This window comes from Trichomycterus rosablanca, chromosome 3 (assembly GCF_030014385.1).
Source record: "Trichomycterus rosablanca isolate fTriRos1 chromosome 3, fTriRos1.hap1, whole genome shotgun sequence".
NCBI lineage: Eukaryota > Metazoa > Chordata > Actinopteri > Siluriformes > Trichomycteridae > Trichomycterus > Trichomycterus rosablanca.
The window spans coordinates 27,269,853-27,288,340 of NC_085990.1; the positions used below are offsets into that span (position 1 = coordinate 27,269,853).

The window sequence follows — 18,488 nt, forward strand, 5'->3', positions numbered from 1 at the left end:
AAAAACACGCATCACATTTCAGTACAGTACGTGTGCTGTACCATACACCATAATACATTTCCTTCTTTTTTTATAAAATGTATCTACCAGAAACAACAATAACGCTCATATTTCTCTATTATTTCCTTCTTTATTTCAGTAGTGTTGTATTTTGTAATTGCACGAAAGAAAGAATACTTTACTCAACGACTTCCTTCTTCTCTCTCACTCACTGTCCCCGCTGTCTGATACACAGTGACAGCTACTGGCAGAAGTAATTATACAACAACAAATAGTGATTTTTTTTTTTCATTTTCTTAACACTATGATTTTTTTTGCCCATTCTTTGAGGCCATTTTAATATTGAATTTTACAAAATATAAAGAAAACACAGAAAAAACACTGTCCTCTCTCTCTCTCTCTCTCTCTCTCTATATATATATATATATATATATATATATACAGTGTATCACAAAAGTGAGTACACCCCTCACATTTCTGCAGTTATTTAAGTATATCTTTTCATGGGACAACACTGACAAAATGACACTTTGACACAATGAAAAGTAGTCTGTGTGCAGCTTATATAACAGTGTAAATGTATTCTTCCCTCAAAATAACTCAATATACAGCCATTAATGTCTAAACCACCGGCAACAAAAGTGAGTACACCCCTTAGTGAAAGTTCCTGAAGTGTCAATATTTTGTGTGGCCACCATTATTTCCCAGAACTGCCTTAACTCTCCTGGGCATGGAGTTTACCAGAGCTTCACAGGTTGCCACTGGAATGCTTTTCCACTCCTCCTTGACGACATCACGGAGCTGGCGGATATTCGAGACTTTGCGCTCCTCCACCTTCCGCTTGAGGATGCCCCAAAGATGTTCTATTGGGTTTAGGTCTGGAGACATGCTTGGCCAGTCCATCACCTTTACCCTCAGCCTCTTCAATAAAGCAGTGGTCGTCTTAGAGGTGTGTTTGGGGTCATTATCATGCTGGAACACTGCCCTGCGACCCAGTTTCCGGAGGGAGGGGATCATGCTCTGCTTCAGTATTTCACAGTACATATTTGAGTTCATGTGTCCCTCAATGAAATGTAACTGCCCAACACCTGCTGCACTCATGCAGCCCCAGACCATGGCATTCCCACCACCATGCTTGACTGTAGGTATGACACACTTATCTTTGTACTCCTCACCTGATTGCCGCCACACATGCTTGAGACCGTCTAAACCAAACAAATTAATCTTGGTCTCATCAGACCATAGGACATGGTTCCAGTAATCCATGTCCTTTGTTGACATGTCTTCAGCAAACTGTTTGCGGGCTTTCTTGTGTAGAGACTTCAGAAGAGGCTTCCTTCTGGGGTGACAGCCATGCAGACCAATTTGATGTAGTGTGCGGCGTATGGTCTGAGCACTGAAAGGCTGACCCCCCACCTTTTCAATCTCTGCAGCAATGCTGACAGCACTCCTGCGCCTATCTTTCAAAGACAGCAGTTGGATATGACGCTGAGCACGTGCACTCAGCTTCTTTGGACGAGCAACGCGAGGTCTGTTCTGAGTGGAACCTGCTCTTTTAAAACGCTGGATGATCTTGGCCACTGTGCTGCAGCTCAGTTTCAGGGTGTTGGCCATCTTCATGTAGCGCAACAATTTGTCTTTTAAGATCCTCTGAGAGTTCTTTGCCATGAGGTGCCATGTTGGAACTTTCAGTGACCAGTATGAGAGAGTGTGAGAGCTGTACTACTAAATTGAACACACCTGCTCCCTATGCACACCTGAGACCTAGTAACACTAACAAATCACATGACATTTTGGAGGGAAAATGACAAGCAGTGCTCAATTTGGACATTTAGGGTTGTAGTCTCTTAGGGGTGTACTCACTTTTGTTGCCGGTGGTTTAGACATTAATGGCTGTATATTGAGTTATTTTGAGGGAAGAATAAATTTACACTGTTATATAAGCTGCACACAGACTACTTTTCATTGTGTCAAAGTGTCATTTTGTCAGTGTTGTCCCATGAAAAGATATACTTAAATATCTGCAGAAATGTGAGGGGTGTACTCACTTTTGTGATACACTGTATATATGTAGAGAGAGAGAGAGAGAGAGATATAGAGAGAGAGACTCGGAATGAACTTGTTTGTGACGTCATGTGTTTTGCGAATTTCGGTTCATAATCCGAAATTTGTTCGTACGTTAAGTTGAAAAAGATCGTTCGTAACCCAAAATGTTCGTATGGTAAACCATTCGTAACACAAGGGTCTACTGTATGGCTAAAAGTAAGGAAGAACCTGACCATGAAAGATTTTAACACCATCTCTTTGGTTTCTATGTATTAAGGCAACAAACCTGACTTAAAAAGGGGTTTGGACCATATGCCACATTTAAACAAAGTCAAAGTTAAACATAACTGCAACTGACATAAATTATCCACAAACTGCATTTTATGTTTGATTAATATTTGAAGTCTAGGGTTAGTATATCATGAACACTTGTAAGGGGCATACACTATATGGCCAAAAGTAAGAAAGTAGGAACCAGACCACGACAAGAGCTTGATAGATATATAATGTTAACACCATGGGCTTTATTATGAAATTTGTCCCTCTTTAAACCTAAAACTCTCCACTCTCTGGAAAAGCTGCCCAAAATATAACATGCTAAATGTTCTATTACTTTCACATGTCTTCATTTTTCAGTTTCACAAGGAAACAGAGGGCACATGTCAGGAATATCCTGTACAGGGCACCAATCCAACGCAGGGCTTTGGCCACCCCCCATTAGACCAAGCCCATAAAGTCTTTGTAGACTCCCGGCTGACCAATAGCACTGCTGAGAACAGAACCCAGAACTCAGTGGTAATGGGCTAACATAATAGACTGCTGTGCCACCTGCATGCTATATTACATTTACAAATGCCAAATTTCTATCCAATATGTTAAATCTAGCAAAGAAACCAACATTGTGCTCTTACATGTATAACATGGAATTTGACCAATATGTCTACACCTTTGCGTTATACTGCAAATTGCAAATATGGATAGATAAAAAATTTATTTTAATAAAAAATAGTAATTGAATTAAAAAAAATATATATTATCTAAATAACAACTTGGACACGATTGGGGATTGCCAACACGTGCCTATATAAGGTCCCACAGTTGACCGTGCATATCAGAGCAAACTCCTAGCCATGGGGTCAAAGGAATTATCTGCAGACCTCAGAAACAAGATTGTGTCAAGGCATAGATCTGGAGAAGGGTACAGAAAAAATGCTGCAGCTTCACAGGTCCCAAAGAGCACAATGGCCACCATCATTCATAAATGGAAGAAGTTTGGAACCACCAAAAATCTTCCTAGACCTGGCCGCCCGGCCAAATTGAGCGATCTGGGAAGACAGGCCTTGGCCAGGCAGATGAGCAGGAACTCGAGGGTCACTCTGACAGAGCTCCAGTGTATACTTGTGGAGATGGGAGAACCTATAAGAAGACCAACCATCCAGGCAGAACTCCACAAATTATGCCTTTATGGTAGAGTGGCCAGGCGGAAGCCACTCCTTAGTAAAAGGCACATGACAGCCTGTTTGGAGTTACACCTAGAGGACTCTCAAACCATGAAAAACAAGATTCTCTGATCTGATAAAACCAAAATTAAACTTTCTGGCCTGAATACCAAGCGTCACGTCTGGAGGAAACCAGGCACCGCTAATCACCTGGCTAATGCCATCCCTACAGTGAAGCATGGCAGTGGCAGCATCATTATTTAAATAACAACTTGAGTAAAAAAAAAACCTCTTTGAACTTCTTTGAGGAGTTATTTTTAGGTATAGTTTCACATTTAGGCATATTGTCTCTCATAAGTAGTTAAGCAGCCTCTAGGTATGAGTAAAAGATTGAGAGTGTGGTGACTTACAATGGACATGCACCCTATATTGAATAATCCAACCAGCCTAATATTGTTGTTACTAAATATAAATTAATCACTCAGTTAATTAATACACATCTTGCTTGCTACTTGTAATACAGTTTCTATGGTGCTTCTAGGCAATTGATAATGATGTTTGAGGTCACTGTTGCAGCATCGCAGGTGGTTGTGCCACAAATCCAGTTTTTTGGGTAAAATCAATGCCCCCTCTATCCTGATTCGTCAATGAAGCTAATGATCCACAGCTGCTCCTTGTTTCAGAGGTTACGCTCAGAGCATTTAAGGGAGCAGCTGTGGATCCTTCAGCGAAGACTATTTTGATTTTGATTAAACGTACAGTTAAACATCTCTGTGTGTGTCCGCCCCTTTCTTGTCACGTCTAGCCCTATTCGTTACAGGTTGCTAGTTGCTTAGAGTTAGAGTTGCTAATGTACTTGGGTGTTGCTAATGTACTTGCATTATTGTGACATCAAAAAGGTGCACTAACTTTTGCACAATAATGATTACTAGAACAAAATTATTTACTTTAAATGATATGTATGCAAAACTGTACCATTTATTCAAAATGTTGTATATAAGCCCAAACATGGATTTGGTTCAGTATCTATATTTCAACAACTGTAAATGTTCCACAGTTTTTAACACCCACAATGCATGCGTATGTGTGTACACGTATCCAAATATACCTTGCATCCATGGTCCAGGAGCAACTGCAGGATGTCCAGGTTCTCATTCTCAATAGTGATGGTGACTGCATCTCTCCCCAGCACGTCCACACAGTTAATGTTAAGCTCACCATGCTTTTTCTCCTCAAGCAGTTTCTTCACCATGTAGTAATCACCTGAATCACACACAGCACCATTTTAGACCAGTTTCTGAAGAATTACATAACCAAAAGAACAGCACCTTAAAAAACTATTTATTCTTCTGGCAGTGTTCATGTACTGCAGGTTATGGTGTGGTGTATAGCAATTTTAAGGTACATCTTGACATTAATGTTCGATGAGGTTTAGATCAAGACTTACTACTAGAGGACATTCATTTCCTATATTTTGAACCACTCCTGTGTTGCTTCAGCATGGGGGTGGTGTGTTAGTGTGTGTTGTGCTGGTATAAGTGGATAAGACACAGCAGCGCTGATGGAGTTTTTAAACACCTCATTGTCACTGCTGGACTGAGAATAGTCCACCAACCAAAAATATCCAGCCAACAGCGCCCCGTGGGCAGCGTCCTGTGACCACTGATAAAGGTCTAGAAGATGACCAACTCAAACAGCAGCAATAGATGAGCGATCGTCTCTGACTTTACATCTACAAGGTGGACCAACTAGATAGGAGTGTCTAATAGAGTGGGCAGTGAGTGGACACGGTATTTATAAACTCCAGCAGCGCTGCTGTGTCTGATCCACTCATACCAGCACAACACACACTAACACACCACCACCATGTCAGTGTCACTGCAGTGCTGAGAATGATCCACCACCTAAATAATACCTGCTCTGTGGGGGTCCTGTGGGGGTCCTGACCATTGAAGAACAGGGTAAAAGCAGACTAAAAAGGCATGCAGAGAAACAGATTGACTGCAGTCAGTAATTGTAGAACTACAAAGTGCTCCTATATGGTAAGTGGAGCTGATAAAATGGACAGTGAGTGTAGCAATTATGTGACACATTCCAAAAAACTTTAGGACAATGGCAATGTAGGGCTAATAATGAGGTAAAAAAATGACACCTAAAACACTTCATTGCTTGGTATACTGTGTGATAAATGCTTTACCATTCCAGTTTTTCTGAAATGTGTTAAAGGACTGAAATGCAGTAAAAGATGGACACTAACAAATAAAATAAAGTTAACCAAACAAAATATGACATATTTTGGGTGTAATAGTCTGATATGACATAAAAGAAAATGTAAGAAACACTACATTATTACACTGCATTTTCTATACTGTCCCAACATTTTCTTATTTGGGGTTGTACTGCACTGACAGTACAACCAATTTTAGTCAGTTGTAACCAGTGTACTGGTTTTAGGGAGCTGAACACTTTATCCAGACGCTGTGTTATGTCTATACTGGAGTAAGACCTAGCAATGACAGGGCCTATCCCTAACCCTAGGTTAAAATAAACACAGACATCAGTGAAGAAATATTCATCACTTTGTTCTATTCAACTTTTCTTTATATGGTAAGGAAGATATTTGACTCATGTCTGCACAATGTTACACTGGATTAATAGTCCAATCAGTTAATAAATCAACTTGACATGAATGGTTTCTATGTAGAGAGGCAACAAACCTGACATTTAGCAACATATGCTACATTCAAGTCAACCGTAACTGCAACTGACACCAATTAATCACGTTAACAAACTTTTGTTTGTTACACCATGCACACTTGTAAGGTAAATGTTTGTTTCTTTGTTTATTTATTAGGATTTTAACGTCATGTTTTACACACTTTAGTTACATTCATGACAGAAACTGTATTTACTCATTACACAAGATTCATCAGTTCACAAGGTTATATCAAACACAGTCATGGACAATTTAGTATCTCCAATTCACCTCGCTTGCATGTCTTTGGACTGTGGGAGGAAACCTGCACAACTACACAACTTGATCTCCTGCAATCTGGAGTCTTTTAAGTTGTTGTGGTTTTCACACTACATGATTGGCGCTAATGGGTAAAAAACTACATAATCTATCACCAGGAGAAATCTCAGACGAGTCTGACTGGTCTCCCAAACTACGCTTTGTCACGAAAACACACGCGAGAAGTGACAAGGGGTTTAATGATACCATGCTCAAAATTGCACACCAACAAGAAGAAGCTAGCGATCAAAGTTGTTTGTGCGCTGATGTGCAGTGTAAAAGCAAGGAGGAAAAATAAATAAATCAGAGTGGATATGGTGGAATGTGTGTTCTGCAGGGAAAGTTGGAAGTCAAAATAAATATATTTTGCAATGCAACGTTGGTATTATAATTTGGCGTTGAAGATAAGGACACATATACTGTAAAGTCTGTGTATACTGATGTATTCTGATTAACTTTATTACTGGGTTTCCCTTCTGTATCTTGCAGTCACAACAATCACAACCTGATCGCAACACTTTACACACTACAGGATTGTGAGTCGCCGACTAATCCAGATTTTTAACATGCTAGATATTTTTCTTAAGTCTGTCGAGTTGTACAGTTCACACATAGTGATCGAGAGACGATTTTTATGCCCGAGTGAATGCTGAGTTGCCTTCGAGCCGGCACATCTAGCGACGACCTGTCAGCGAGCGAAAATCAGGGCAAAAATCGTGTAGTGTGAACTAGGCATAGGGGTGTAACAGATCACAAATGTCACAGATCGAATCGTTTTCAGGATCAGCATTAAGACAAATTTAACTTTGCTTTCCATTTATTAATAGTTAAAAAAACTTAAAGCACTGAATTTTAAAACCCCTCCCATGGTCTTAAATGAAAACAACATTCAAGATGTTCAATTTTTAAATAAAATCATTAAAACGAAATGATGGGAAGGCAGAAATGTCTTATTGATAAACAGGTTAAAAGAAGTCTAGTCAGACAGGTTTGGACTAACAGGAAAGCTATGGCAATTTAAATAAGTACACTTCACAGCCGTAAGGAGCAGCAAATCATCTCATAACGCACAATGAGTTAAACTGTCAGGCTACAGTGCTCTCCTGTCAGACAAACAAAGGATTTCAGGCTTTAGTAGGCATGAGCTAATCTACAGTGCTAAGCTGACGATTAGAGAAACACCGCCACTTAAACCTTAACTTCTGCTGTGACATGCACATGATATTATCAAAATCTTTAGTAGAAAGCATGAGTCTACACTGATACGCCAAAACTAGGATACCAGGTTAATATGCTGACAAAACAGCTCTGACCTGCCAGGACATGGACTCTACAAAAGTCCTATGGGATCTGACACCAGGACATTAGCAGCAGTTCCTTCAGCTTCTGTATGTTGCACTGTATGTAAACAATGTACACGTGACCGGCCATCCAAATGATCCTGGAGAACAGACTTCTTCAATCAGACACAGAAGCGCTGATGGATTTTTTAAATACCGTGTCCACTCACTGTCCACTCTATTAGACACCTACCTAGTTGGTTCACCGTGTAGATGTAAAGTCAGAGACAATCGTGAATCTATTGATGCTGTTTGAGTTGATCATCTTCTAGACCTTCGTCAGTGGTCACAGGACGCTGCCCACGGGGCGCTGTTCGAAATTTTTGGTTGGTGAACTATTCTCAGTCCAGCAGTGACAGTGAGGTGTTTAAAAACTACAGCAGCGCTGCTGTGTCTTATCCACTCATACCAGCACAACACACACTAACACACCACCACCATGTCAGTGTCACTGCAGTGCTGAGAATGATCCACCACCCAAATAATACCTGCTCTGTAGTGGTCCTGTGGGGGTCCTGACCATTGAAGAACAGAACGAAAGGGGGTTAACAAAGCATGCAGAGAAACAGATGGACTACAGTCAGTAATTGTAGAACTACAAAGTGCTTCTATATGGTTAGTGAAGTCGATAAAATGGACAATGTGTGTAGAAACAAGTGGTTTTAATGTTATGGCTGATCGATGTATCTTTGAGCCTCACATGCACCATTGTTATGAAATAGGCTTTGCCATGCACATTTTTTGGGTCGATCATAATATTTTGGCTAGTGGCACATGTGCATTACTTTATGGCCATAATTTACCATCTTAAAATGGTTGCTTTAATGGCTAATATTGCTAAGGATTTCTGCAGCTGTTCTTTTGTGACTGAACAATGGAAACAAATTTCTTTATTTAAAACGAGTTTTACAAATAAACGAAATTTCATTAATTTAATATGTTTTGTAAGAATTTTTTAGGTTAACAATACAGTATACATACAGCACTATTAGACTATTACATTGATAGCATTGCGTAACTATAATGTCATTCATTTTGTGGCATGGCCCTGCCTGTAATTTCTTGTTAGTTTGGCTGCACCCATTACAGCATACATAGAACAGTGGTCTGTTTGTCAAGGATAAAAAGAATTGTCTCATTATGTTTTAAGTTTATATAAATGAATTAGAATTAGAGGATGGACAGTGACACTTACGTTCCAGCAATTTCTCTAATAGCTGACCTGTTTCAGATTCTTATATTATATTTACCTTGTTGACAAAGTGTCCCCAGAATAAGATGACAGTATAAGCAGCAAGAGACAATTGTTCCATGTACTTTTTAATCTTTTAATATTTGGTCATAGTGTCAAAAACGACAAAAGGGTGGCACGGTGGCTAGAACTGGGTTTGATCCCCAGGCGGGGCGGTCCGGGTCCTTTCTGTACAGAGTTTGCATGTTCTCCCTGTGTCTGCATGGGTTTCCTCCAGGAGCTCCGGTTTCCTCCCACAGTCCAAAAACATGCAGTCAGGTTAATTGGAGACACTGAATTGCCCTGTAGGTGATTGGGTATGTGTATGTGTGTGTGTGTTTGTATGTGTCTGCCCTGCGATGGACTGGCGCCCGGTCAGATTGGCAACCTTTCGATTACTAGTCCAGTACCTTAACCACAGGTACAGCTGACATAAAAGTAATTTTTGAAGATCAAACACCTTCTTGCAGTTTCATATATCATTTTATGTATGTTACTAAAGCTAATACATAAACAATGTTCACTTATAAACATTAAAACATGTTTTAATAGTAAAATTAAAAGGCAAAGTGACGCTGCTGGTAGTGCAGGTGCTGCATTGCAAACCCTGCTGTCACTATCTTTGAGGAGTAGGGTTGTTTAAAACCATCTTTGTTTGCTTCTGGGTACTCCAGTTTTCTCCCACCTCTCAAATGGTTTGGCTTGAATTGTCCATAGGTGTGAGTGAGTGCGTCAGTGAGTGAGCCCTGTAACTCTGACGTTGCGTGGAAGCCACCGCGACCTTGATTAATTAATTCGCCTAATGAACACGAATCAAAACACGAAAACGTGAGAGAGTGCGCGTGTGTGCGTAAGTAATATTTACCTTTTTCGCAGGCCAGCAGAAAGAGCTTCTCATCCAGGCTGGTCTCCTCCTGAACCTCCCGCACGTCTTTTAGGGCCAGGTGGGCGCGGGGGGAGGCCGTGGATGGGCCCCGGTACAGCGCAGACATCAGCACGGGGAGGCCGAGGCGCATCCCACCGGCGGCCGAGCAACTGAACCCCCCCAGATCCCCGCGTCCTGAAAATACAAGATCCAGCCCAACCAGCGAACCGACCAACCAACTAACCAGCTCCTTTTCCCTTCGATAACCGAGCTCCGAAAATCTGCGCAAAATCTGATACTGGTCTGATCTCAGTGCGCACAGAGCGATGATCTGCTATCCTGTATGAAGTGATCGTTACAACACACGCAGGCTGGAAACAACTACCAGTACAGAAGAAAACATGTTATCATTTTCTACCAGTAACACGCAGCGCTTTTCTTACTGCGCTGATGTTCAAATCTGCTGGTGCTGATGGTACTGAGCGTTTCGATGCGCATGCGCACACAAGGGCGACCTGAAGCGCATCGTATACACAGAGGATTGACAGATGAAAATAGTGGCTGTGATGGTAGAGTTTTAAAACCATAATCTGGCCACCCAGTTTAAAATAATACAAATGTTACACATTATCTCAAGTTTTGATTTTCTAATAAGCATTAAAGCATTATAAAGCATTTCACAAGTTAAATATTCATACAACTTCGCCCTTTGATAGCAAAATTAGATGAAAATAGTTTAACAATAGCAATCCTGTGAGAACATAAGAATAGTGTACTACACTTATTACCAATAAAAAGATTTATTTTTAATGTACCCCCCCCCCAAATTTTCTTAAAATCTAGTTGTATCCAATTACGTGATAGAATTTCTTCTTTACTGCTGCTGACCTCCACTCCTGAGAAGAGCCGTGACTAACACTCGCCTCCTCTGAAACGTGTGCAACGGCTGACCGCTTCTGTTCACCTGCACAGAGGGGGGGGGGGGGGGGGGGGGGTGCACACAGTTACGGTGGCTAAGTGGGTAGCACTGTCGCCTGACTGCAAGAAGGTCCTGGGTTCGATCCACAGGTGGGGCGGTCTGAGCCCTTTCTGTGTGGAGTTTGCATGTTCTCCCCGTGCCCGCGTGGGTTTACTCCAGGTGCTCCGGTTTCCTCCTACAGTCCAAAGACATGCAAGTGAGGTAAATTGGAGACACTAAATTGTCCATGACTGTGTTCGATATAACCATGTGAACTGATTAACCTTGTGTAGTGAGTAACTACCGTTTCTGTCATGAATGTAACCAAAAGTGTAAAACATGACGTTAAAATCCTAATAAACAAACAAACAAACACCTTCACGAGGCAGGCAGATTCATATGGAGATCCGTATCACGCATGGAGAGTAATTAACTTCAACCATCAACCAGTCAGCAGAAATCGTAATTGAAGTGGCCATGAGGAATCCCCTCAGTCATTCCCATCCTCAGACGAGCCAATCATTCTCTGTATATGCACCCAGCCTGCCAGTAACAGAGCTGAGATTCAAACTCGAGAGTTTCAGATATCAGTTGTGCCACCCGAGCACCCTAAAAAAAGATTCACCATAGCGCTTGAATGGTGCAGCAGTCTATTAAGGTTGCCCCCCAACACTGAGACCAAGGTTCAAATCTCAGTGGTGCTGTTGACCAACCAGGCACCTACACAGACATGATTGAATATGTCTGAGGATTGGGGGATGAAATGGCACCCTGTTCAGGATATTCCTGCCTTGTGCCTTTTGTTTCCAGGTAAACCAGCCCCAGGATAAAGCGGCGGAAAAAAAGTCACCATTACTGTCCAACCTATACACTGAGCATATGTGAGAAAAGCAGGACCTGATGGAGATGATAAAGGAATCAAGACTGGTGGAAAAACATCAATCACTTTTGAAAGGGAGATGACACAACAGCAAATCAAGAAGACCTAAATGCCATTAAAAAGGTTAAAGAGTAAAAGATGGAACTTCAGTTTTATAGGAAGAAGACATAATGACAACAGGAAAAACCATTAACTTTACCACCTTTTGCCTACTTGGATCTATTATAACAGGAAAGGATACATCAGTCAGGAAATACCACACAGACTGACTGTAATGGCCTGAAGGTTGGTCTCTCCAAACAAAGATCAGAAAGATCTACAGATTGTGGTTCTTCTGTGGTTCTTTATGGATGAAGAAGCTGAACTGCTAGGTTTATATAGAAAAACTTTATTGTTAAGGAAAAGTGACATATACAGCATTAAGCCTGATGTGTTTCATTAGCTTAATATTCCATTATTACTCACTCACTGACTCACTCACTTTCTTAACCGCTTATCCAATTAGGGTCACATTGCTGGAGCCTATCCCAGCTTTTCAATGGGTGCAGGGAACACAGTGACAGGAGGGCAGACACATACACACACCCATTCACCTATAGGGCAATTCAGTGTCTCCAATTAACCTGACTGCATGTTTTTGGACTTTGGGAGGAAACCGAAGCTCCCGGAGGAAACCCACGCAGACACAGGGAGAACATGCAAACTCCGCACAGAAAGGACCTGGACCTCCTCGTCTGGGGATCGAACCTAGGACCTTCTTGCTGTGAGGCGACAGTGCTACCCACCGAGCCAGCTATTCCATTATTAGACTAATTAAAATGATTGAGTTGGTTGAGTAACCAAGTAGACAAATAATTTTTAATAAAATTAGTATTAATGTGGCTGCTCAGGTGGCACAGCGGTAAAAGCACACGCTTGAACCAGAGCTGGGATCTCGAATACATCGTATCGAATCTCGGCTTTGCCTGCCGGCTGGGCTGAGCAGCCACATGAACAACGATTGGCCTGTTGTTCAGATATAGGCGGGACTAAGCAGGATGGGGTCTCTCTCATAACTAATGCAATTACGACCTCTGCTGGCTGATTGATGGCGCCTGCACAGAGATGAGAAAAGAGTGCTCTCAGGGTGTGTCTCTCCGTACACAACACTGAGCTGCACGGCACTCGTCAAAGTGTAGGTGATAAGATGCATACGGCATGCTGCCCACGTGTCAGAGGGGGCGTGGCTTAGCTTCGTTCTCCTCAATCAGAGCAGGGATCGGCATTGGTGGAGAGGAAGCATGACAAAATTGGACGCGCTAAAAAATGGAGAAAAAAAAGGGGAGAAAATGCATAAATGAAATAAAAATTAATATTAATGTTGGATGTGTTTGTTCCATAAAAACCTCCTACCTTCCAAAAACAAGTTCACAGGGGATTCATACCTTGCTTTCACTGTTTTCCTGACCACAACCCTGACCAACCCTGACCAGAATGAAGCAGTTGGTAAAATTAATGAATATAAAATGTTCCACACAGAGGTGTGGGCTGCACTGTCACCTCACAGCAAAAAGGTCCTGGATTGTATTCCCAGGTTCAGGGGTCTGTGTCTGTGAGTCTGTGATAAATCATGTGTAACCTATAAAGTACCTGTTCTGTCATGAATGTAACCAAATTGTAAAACATGACGTTAAAAAGGACAGAATTCACACAGGGGCGATATCCTCTCTCACCAATAGATGGCAGTGCACAACAGGATCTGACTGTCCATCGCCATCAGGACTCAAATGCAGCATTCAAGTGGTTTTCAAGTTTACGAGATGCCTTATATTGCAATATTTTGTAAGAGCTTTTTAGTCAGTAGAAATAGACTCAGTAGACTAAGTAGACAAATCTACTGAAATCAATAAAGCACCTTGATGGTGTGTGAAAGTCAAGGCTTTCAGCCTTTTATTAACTGACTCACATTACTGGACAAAATCCAAACTTGTGGGCCACGAACATGCATTAATATGTTGTAAAAACAGACCTTTAGTAGAGAAGTGTGGCCTACATGTCCAGCTTCCAAAAAACAAGTTGGGATATGTGAAGAAAGTATTTCGTTGTACTGTAAACATGTATATATGAGCGGTAGCTCAGTGGTTAAGGTACTGGACTAGTAATCAAAAGGTTGCCAGTTCAAGCCCCCACCACCACCAAGTTGCCACTGTTGGGCCCCTGAGCAAGGCCCTTAACTTGTAATGTATATGTAAATGTATATGTATATATGACAAATAAAGGCATTCTATTCTATTCTATTCTATTCTATGTGTAGCGGGCTGTAAATGATTATAAACCTCGGTTTGTGAAGGTTATAGAGGCTAACACAACAGTAGAAAAATGCCTTTACTCTAATATAAACATAAACAGAAGTACAGTGCAAGTAGTTAGGAAGTTGGGGTCAGAGCACAGGGCCAGCCATTATACAGCACCCCTGCAGTCTCCAGGGTTAAGGGCCCCAACAGTGGCTGTTTGACAGGGCCATGATTCCTACCCTCAAACTTTCCATTGATAGCCTAAAGTCCTTACCACCAATCTAACACTGTCCTAAAAATGAAGACAATAATGTAACGAATATTATTATGTTTTTTGTAAACAATAAATTTGTATTAGTTACTATTTTTTATTATTTCATGAATAAAAGAAAGGAAAATGTATGAGTAGAATACATTATTCTTCTTTCATATTATAGACATATTTGCTAGTTAAACTTCTTGTGTTTAACATCCTGTGTGTGCAGCTGATGCATTCCAAATCACAGTTAATTAACACTGGCAATCTTTCAAAAAAAGTATTTTAATGATAGAGAGATGTGGTGTATATAATTAAAAGTAGGACACCCAGTCAACACCTTATAAGACCACACAGAGTAAAAAAATCTACTTCATTCAAACCCAGCCTACATGAATGAACAAACGTATAGAAGCATCAATATCCGTTAGTTAATTTATTAATTCATTTTACTGCTTTATCTTAATGATGATTGTGTTGGGTATGGAGAATACCTGGAAACACTGAGTGCAAGGATACACCATAGACAAGGTGCTAATCAATCACAGGTAATTTGTAGCAACCAAGCCACCTAATATCATAATTTCAGGATGTGGGAGTAAACCAGGGTGACCCAGAGGAATAACACACAAAGGAAGAACATGCAAATCCGTATAGACAGTGACTGGAAGTGTACATTTAACTCCAGGTCCCTGCAGAATCTAGAAACCATATAGAAGCACTTTATAGTTCTACAATTACTGATTGTAGTCCATCTGTTTCTCTGCATGCTTTGTTAGCCCCCTTTCATGCTGTTCTTCAATGGTCAGGACTCTCCCAGGACCACTACAGAGTAGGTATTATTTAGGTGGTGGATTATTCCCAGCATTGCAGTGACACTGACATGGTGGTGGTGTGTTAAGATGTAAAGTCAGAGACGATCGCTCATCTATTGCTGCTGTTTGAGTTGGTCATCTTCTAGACCTTCATCAGTGGTCACAGGACGCTGCCCATGGGGCGCTGTTGGCTGGATATATATATCTGTGGTGGTCCTGTGTGGGTCCTGATCATTGAAGAACAGGGTGAAAGCAGGCTAAAAAAGTATGTCGAGAAACAGATGGACTACAGTCAGTTAATGTAGATTTTTAAAGTTTTTCTATATGGTAAGTGGAGCTGATAAAATGGACAGTGAGTGTAGAAACAAGGAGGCGGAGTTTGGTAAATACTCCCTGTAGTATTTCAGTTTCCTCTCAGGGGAGTGTGTAGAAAATGAAAGAATGAAAGAAATGGTCTTTTAAGCTATAAAAAGAAATAATAATATGCATGTTTAACGTTATATTTTTTTATACCAGTGAGTCACTGTTAGTGCGTCTTCTCACTGATTATAATAATGGCCGTGAAGCGTAAGAGATTGATGGACATATATACTAACCAATAGGGCATCAGAAATCGCGTGCAAACCCTAAACTTCAAGGCGGACCAATCGGATGCGAGGGAAGGCGGTGCTTATGTAAGTGGAATTGGACTGAATCATTTAGACACGACAGTTTGAAAACACATTGGTGAGGAGGAGTCGGGTGGAAAGGCTATCCTGTATCGACTCAAATGGACCTGTAAAGGGATAAAATGCCGGTGGATATTTGACTTGCATTAAATTTGGAGTAAAAGAAGCTTTTCATGTCGGACTGCGCTGTTATCGTAGCGGTATTTGATACATTGTTCCGTTATCCTTTGTCATAGCTGCTGGTGTTCTGCAGTACAGAGAAGATGCATGCTCGTCCACCGTCGGATCCGCTACTTTTAAAGATCTGATGATCTGATTTATTACTAATGGATTTTTATCCCTCACCAAGATGAAAGATGCATTTTATGAGTGCATTTCCACAGGATGATGGAGATTCTTATTGCGCAGTGCAGTAAGGGCACAACTGCACTGTTTTGGATGGTCGTAATGATGAGTGATGCATGACTGGAACCTAAAAGCTTTGTTGTGAGGAACATTTTGGCATCATTTTTAACCATCTCTAAGTCGTTGCTCTTTTCCATCATCACTGTTTAATCGATCTAAAGTGGACGGAGTGGTCCAAGCCCACTCTTCATTACCTACACTCCAGATGAGAGGCAAACAGTACCAGCAACTCAAGCCGGTTGGACCCCAAACAGACCACGACTATGGAAGAAAGCTCCGGACCTACCAGAACCAAAAAATAACCGACCAACCTGGTATTATGATGAAAATGCTTCGTAGGAAGCGGATTATTTTATTTGTGGCCTATTTCCTCCTTCTCGTCTTGACAATGCTCAATCTGGCCAACTATAGATGGAGTAAGGAGCCGCAGCAGTGCAGCCATCAACTGAGAAACACGGTTTACCAGGGTAGGTCTGACATACGCTTTCTTTACAGACCTGCACTGGTTAAAAAAAGACAGCTCGTGTATGTCTTGACCACGTGGCGATCGGGGTCGAGCTTCTTCGGTGAGTTGTTCAACCAAAACCCAGAGGTCTTCTTCCTTTATGAGCCCATGTGGCACATTTGGCAGAAGCTCTACCCTGGTGACGCTGTGTCTCTGCAAGGAGCAGCGAGGGACATGCTGAGCTCACTGTACCACTGCGACTTCTCTGTGTTTCAGCTTTACAACAGCCCCGGGGGCAAAAACATTACCTCGCTCGGCCTGTTCGGCGCCACGCTGAACAAAGTGATATGTTCCTACCCGCTCTGTTCTGCTTACAGGAGGGACGTAGTAGGCATGGTGGATGACAAGGTTTGTAAGAAATGTCCACCGCAGAGCCTCCGTCTTCTGGAAGAAGAGTGTCTAAAATACAACACCATTGTTATCAAAGGAGTACGCATTCTGGATGCCAACATTTTAGCTCCTCTGATGGAAGACCCTTCATTGGAGCTTAAAATTGTTCACTTGGTAAGAGACCCCAGGGCTGTTGCGAACTCCAGAATTAAATCCAGACATGGACTGATACGGGAAAACCTGCAGGTCGTCAGGAGCCGGGATCCCAAACTTCGGAGGCTTCCGCTTGTTGATGGGGCTCATAAATCTAGCAAAAAGGATGGAGCCGATTACCACTCGATTGGTGCCATGGAGGTCATATGTGATAGAACTCACCGGACTTTAAAAACAGCATTAAATCCACCCAACTGGTTGAAAGGAAAGTATATGGCGGTGCGCTATGAGGATCTGGTAGAGAATCCAGTCAAAGTCTTGCGCAACATCTACCGGTTTGCTAACCTCAGTGTTAATCATGACGTGGAGTCTTTTGCCCTGAATATGACTAATGGCGCGAACTCCTCTGCTAAACCGTTCATTGTGTCGGCCAGGAATGCTACGCTGGCGGCAAGCGCTTGGAGGACGGTTCTTAGCATCCAGCAGATCAAACAAGTAGAGGATTACTGCCATCAGGCCATGGCCATGCTGGGTTATGAGCGCATAAGAACAGCCACTGAAGCGAAAGACTTAAGAAAATCTTTACTAACTGCCTCCAAACTGTAATGCCAACCTCTTGCCAAAGACTTTCTTGAATGATTTTTTTGTAGCTTGGTAGCTGTGAAGTACAAGCTTTATTTTGTTGCAGTGTTTCATTGAGGGAATCGACCAGCCTCATAAGAATGTATCAAATTTTAATTTTATTTTTAGTTGTGGTAACTTTAGGTAAACACAGCTATTCAAAGTGAACTCTATAGGCTATGTTTTTGACCTCTGCACCATGACTTGAATATAAAGAGTTTTGATGTTATGTAAATCACGTCTTGCGTCAACAATGCTTTAATAAGGTTGTTTTGAATGTTTCATCTTTAATTTAAAATTGTTTGCTTACTTTCAAAAATAAGATAATGTGAATGACAAATATTAACGATGAAAACACAACCAAGCTGTCATGAATTGAATCAGGTGATGCTGTTTAGTTAGTGCAGGATGCCCTCAGAGACAATCATTAAAGAGCTCTGTAATACTTTTTTTGTTTCTGCTGCTTTGGCCCGTGTTTGGTGTTTTGGTGCTTTTCTGGGTGATCTTTTCTGCTTCAACTGTCTTTTTGCCTAATGAATGTCTTCTTGGTCACGTTTAGCCTATATTGCAGGGGGTGTGAACCAAATCTGGTCTTTTTCCCTATGTGACTAGAAATTGCTAGTACAGTGGTACCTTGAAAGTCAGCGTCAATTGGTTCTGGGTCAGGCGTTGAGTTTAAACGATGTTGAG

At 41.5% G+C, this 18,488-nt stretch overlaps 2 protein-coding genes across 2 annotated transcripts in view; one reads left to right on the forward strand and one right to left on the reverse strand.

The window, feature by feature from the left end:
• trpc1 (transient receptor potential cation channel, subfamily C, member 1) overlaps positions 1 to 10,109 on the reverse strand; it is a 47,352-nt gene extending 37,243 nt beyond the window's left edge. Inside the window, exons 1-2 of the mRNA XM_062992022.1 lie at positions 9,935 to 10,109; positions 4,594 to 4,748 (exon numbers count right to left, since the gene is read on the reverse strand). Coding sequence (XP_062848092.1) covers positions 4,594 to 4,748; positions 9,935 to 10,085 — 306 coding nt within the window. The 5' untranslated portion in view covers positions 10,086 to 10,109. The remainder of the gene's footprint in view (positions 1 to 4,593; positions 4,749 to 9,934) is intronic.
• Positions 10,110 to 16,394: 6,285 nt separating this feature from the next.
• On the forward strand, positions 16,395 to 18,246 carry chst2b (carbohydrate (N-acetylglucosamine-6-O) sulfotransferase 2b). The gene has a single exon (XM_062992023.1). It carries the CDS (start codon positions 16,395 to 16,397, stop codon positions 17,781 to 17,783), a length of 1,389 nt encoding a protein of 462 aa, XP_062848093.1. The 3' UTR covers positions 17,784 to 18,246.
• Positions 18,247 to 18,488: the final 242 nt, after the last annotated feature.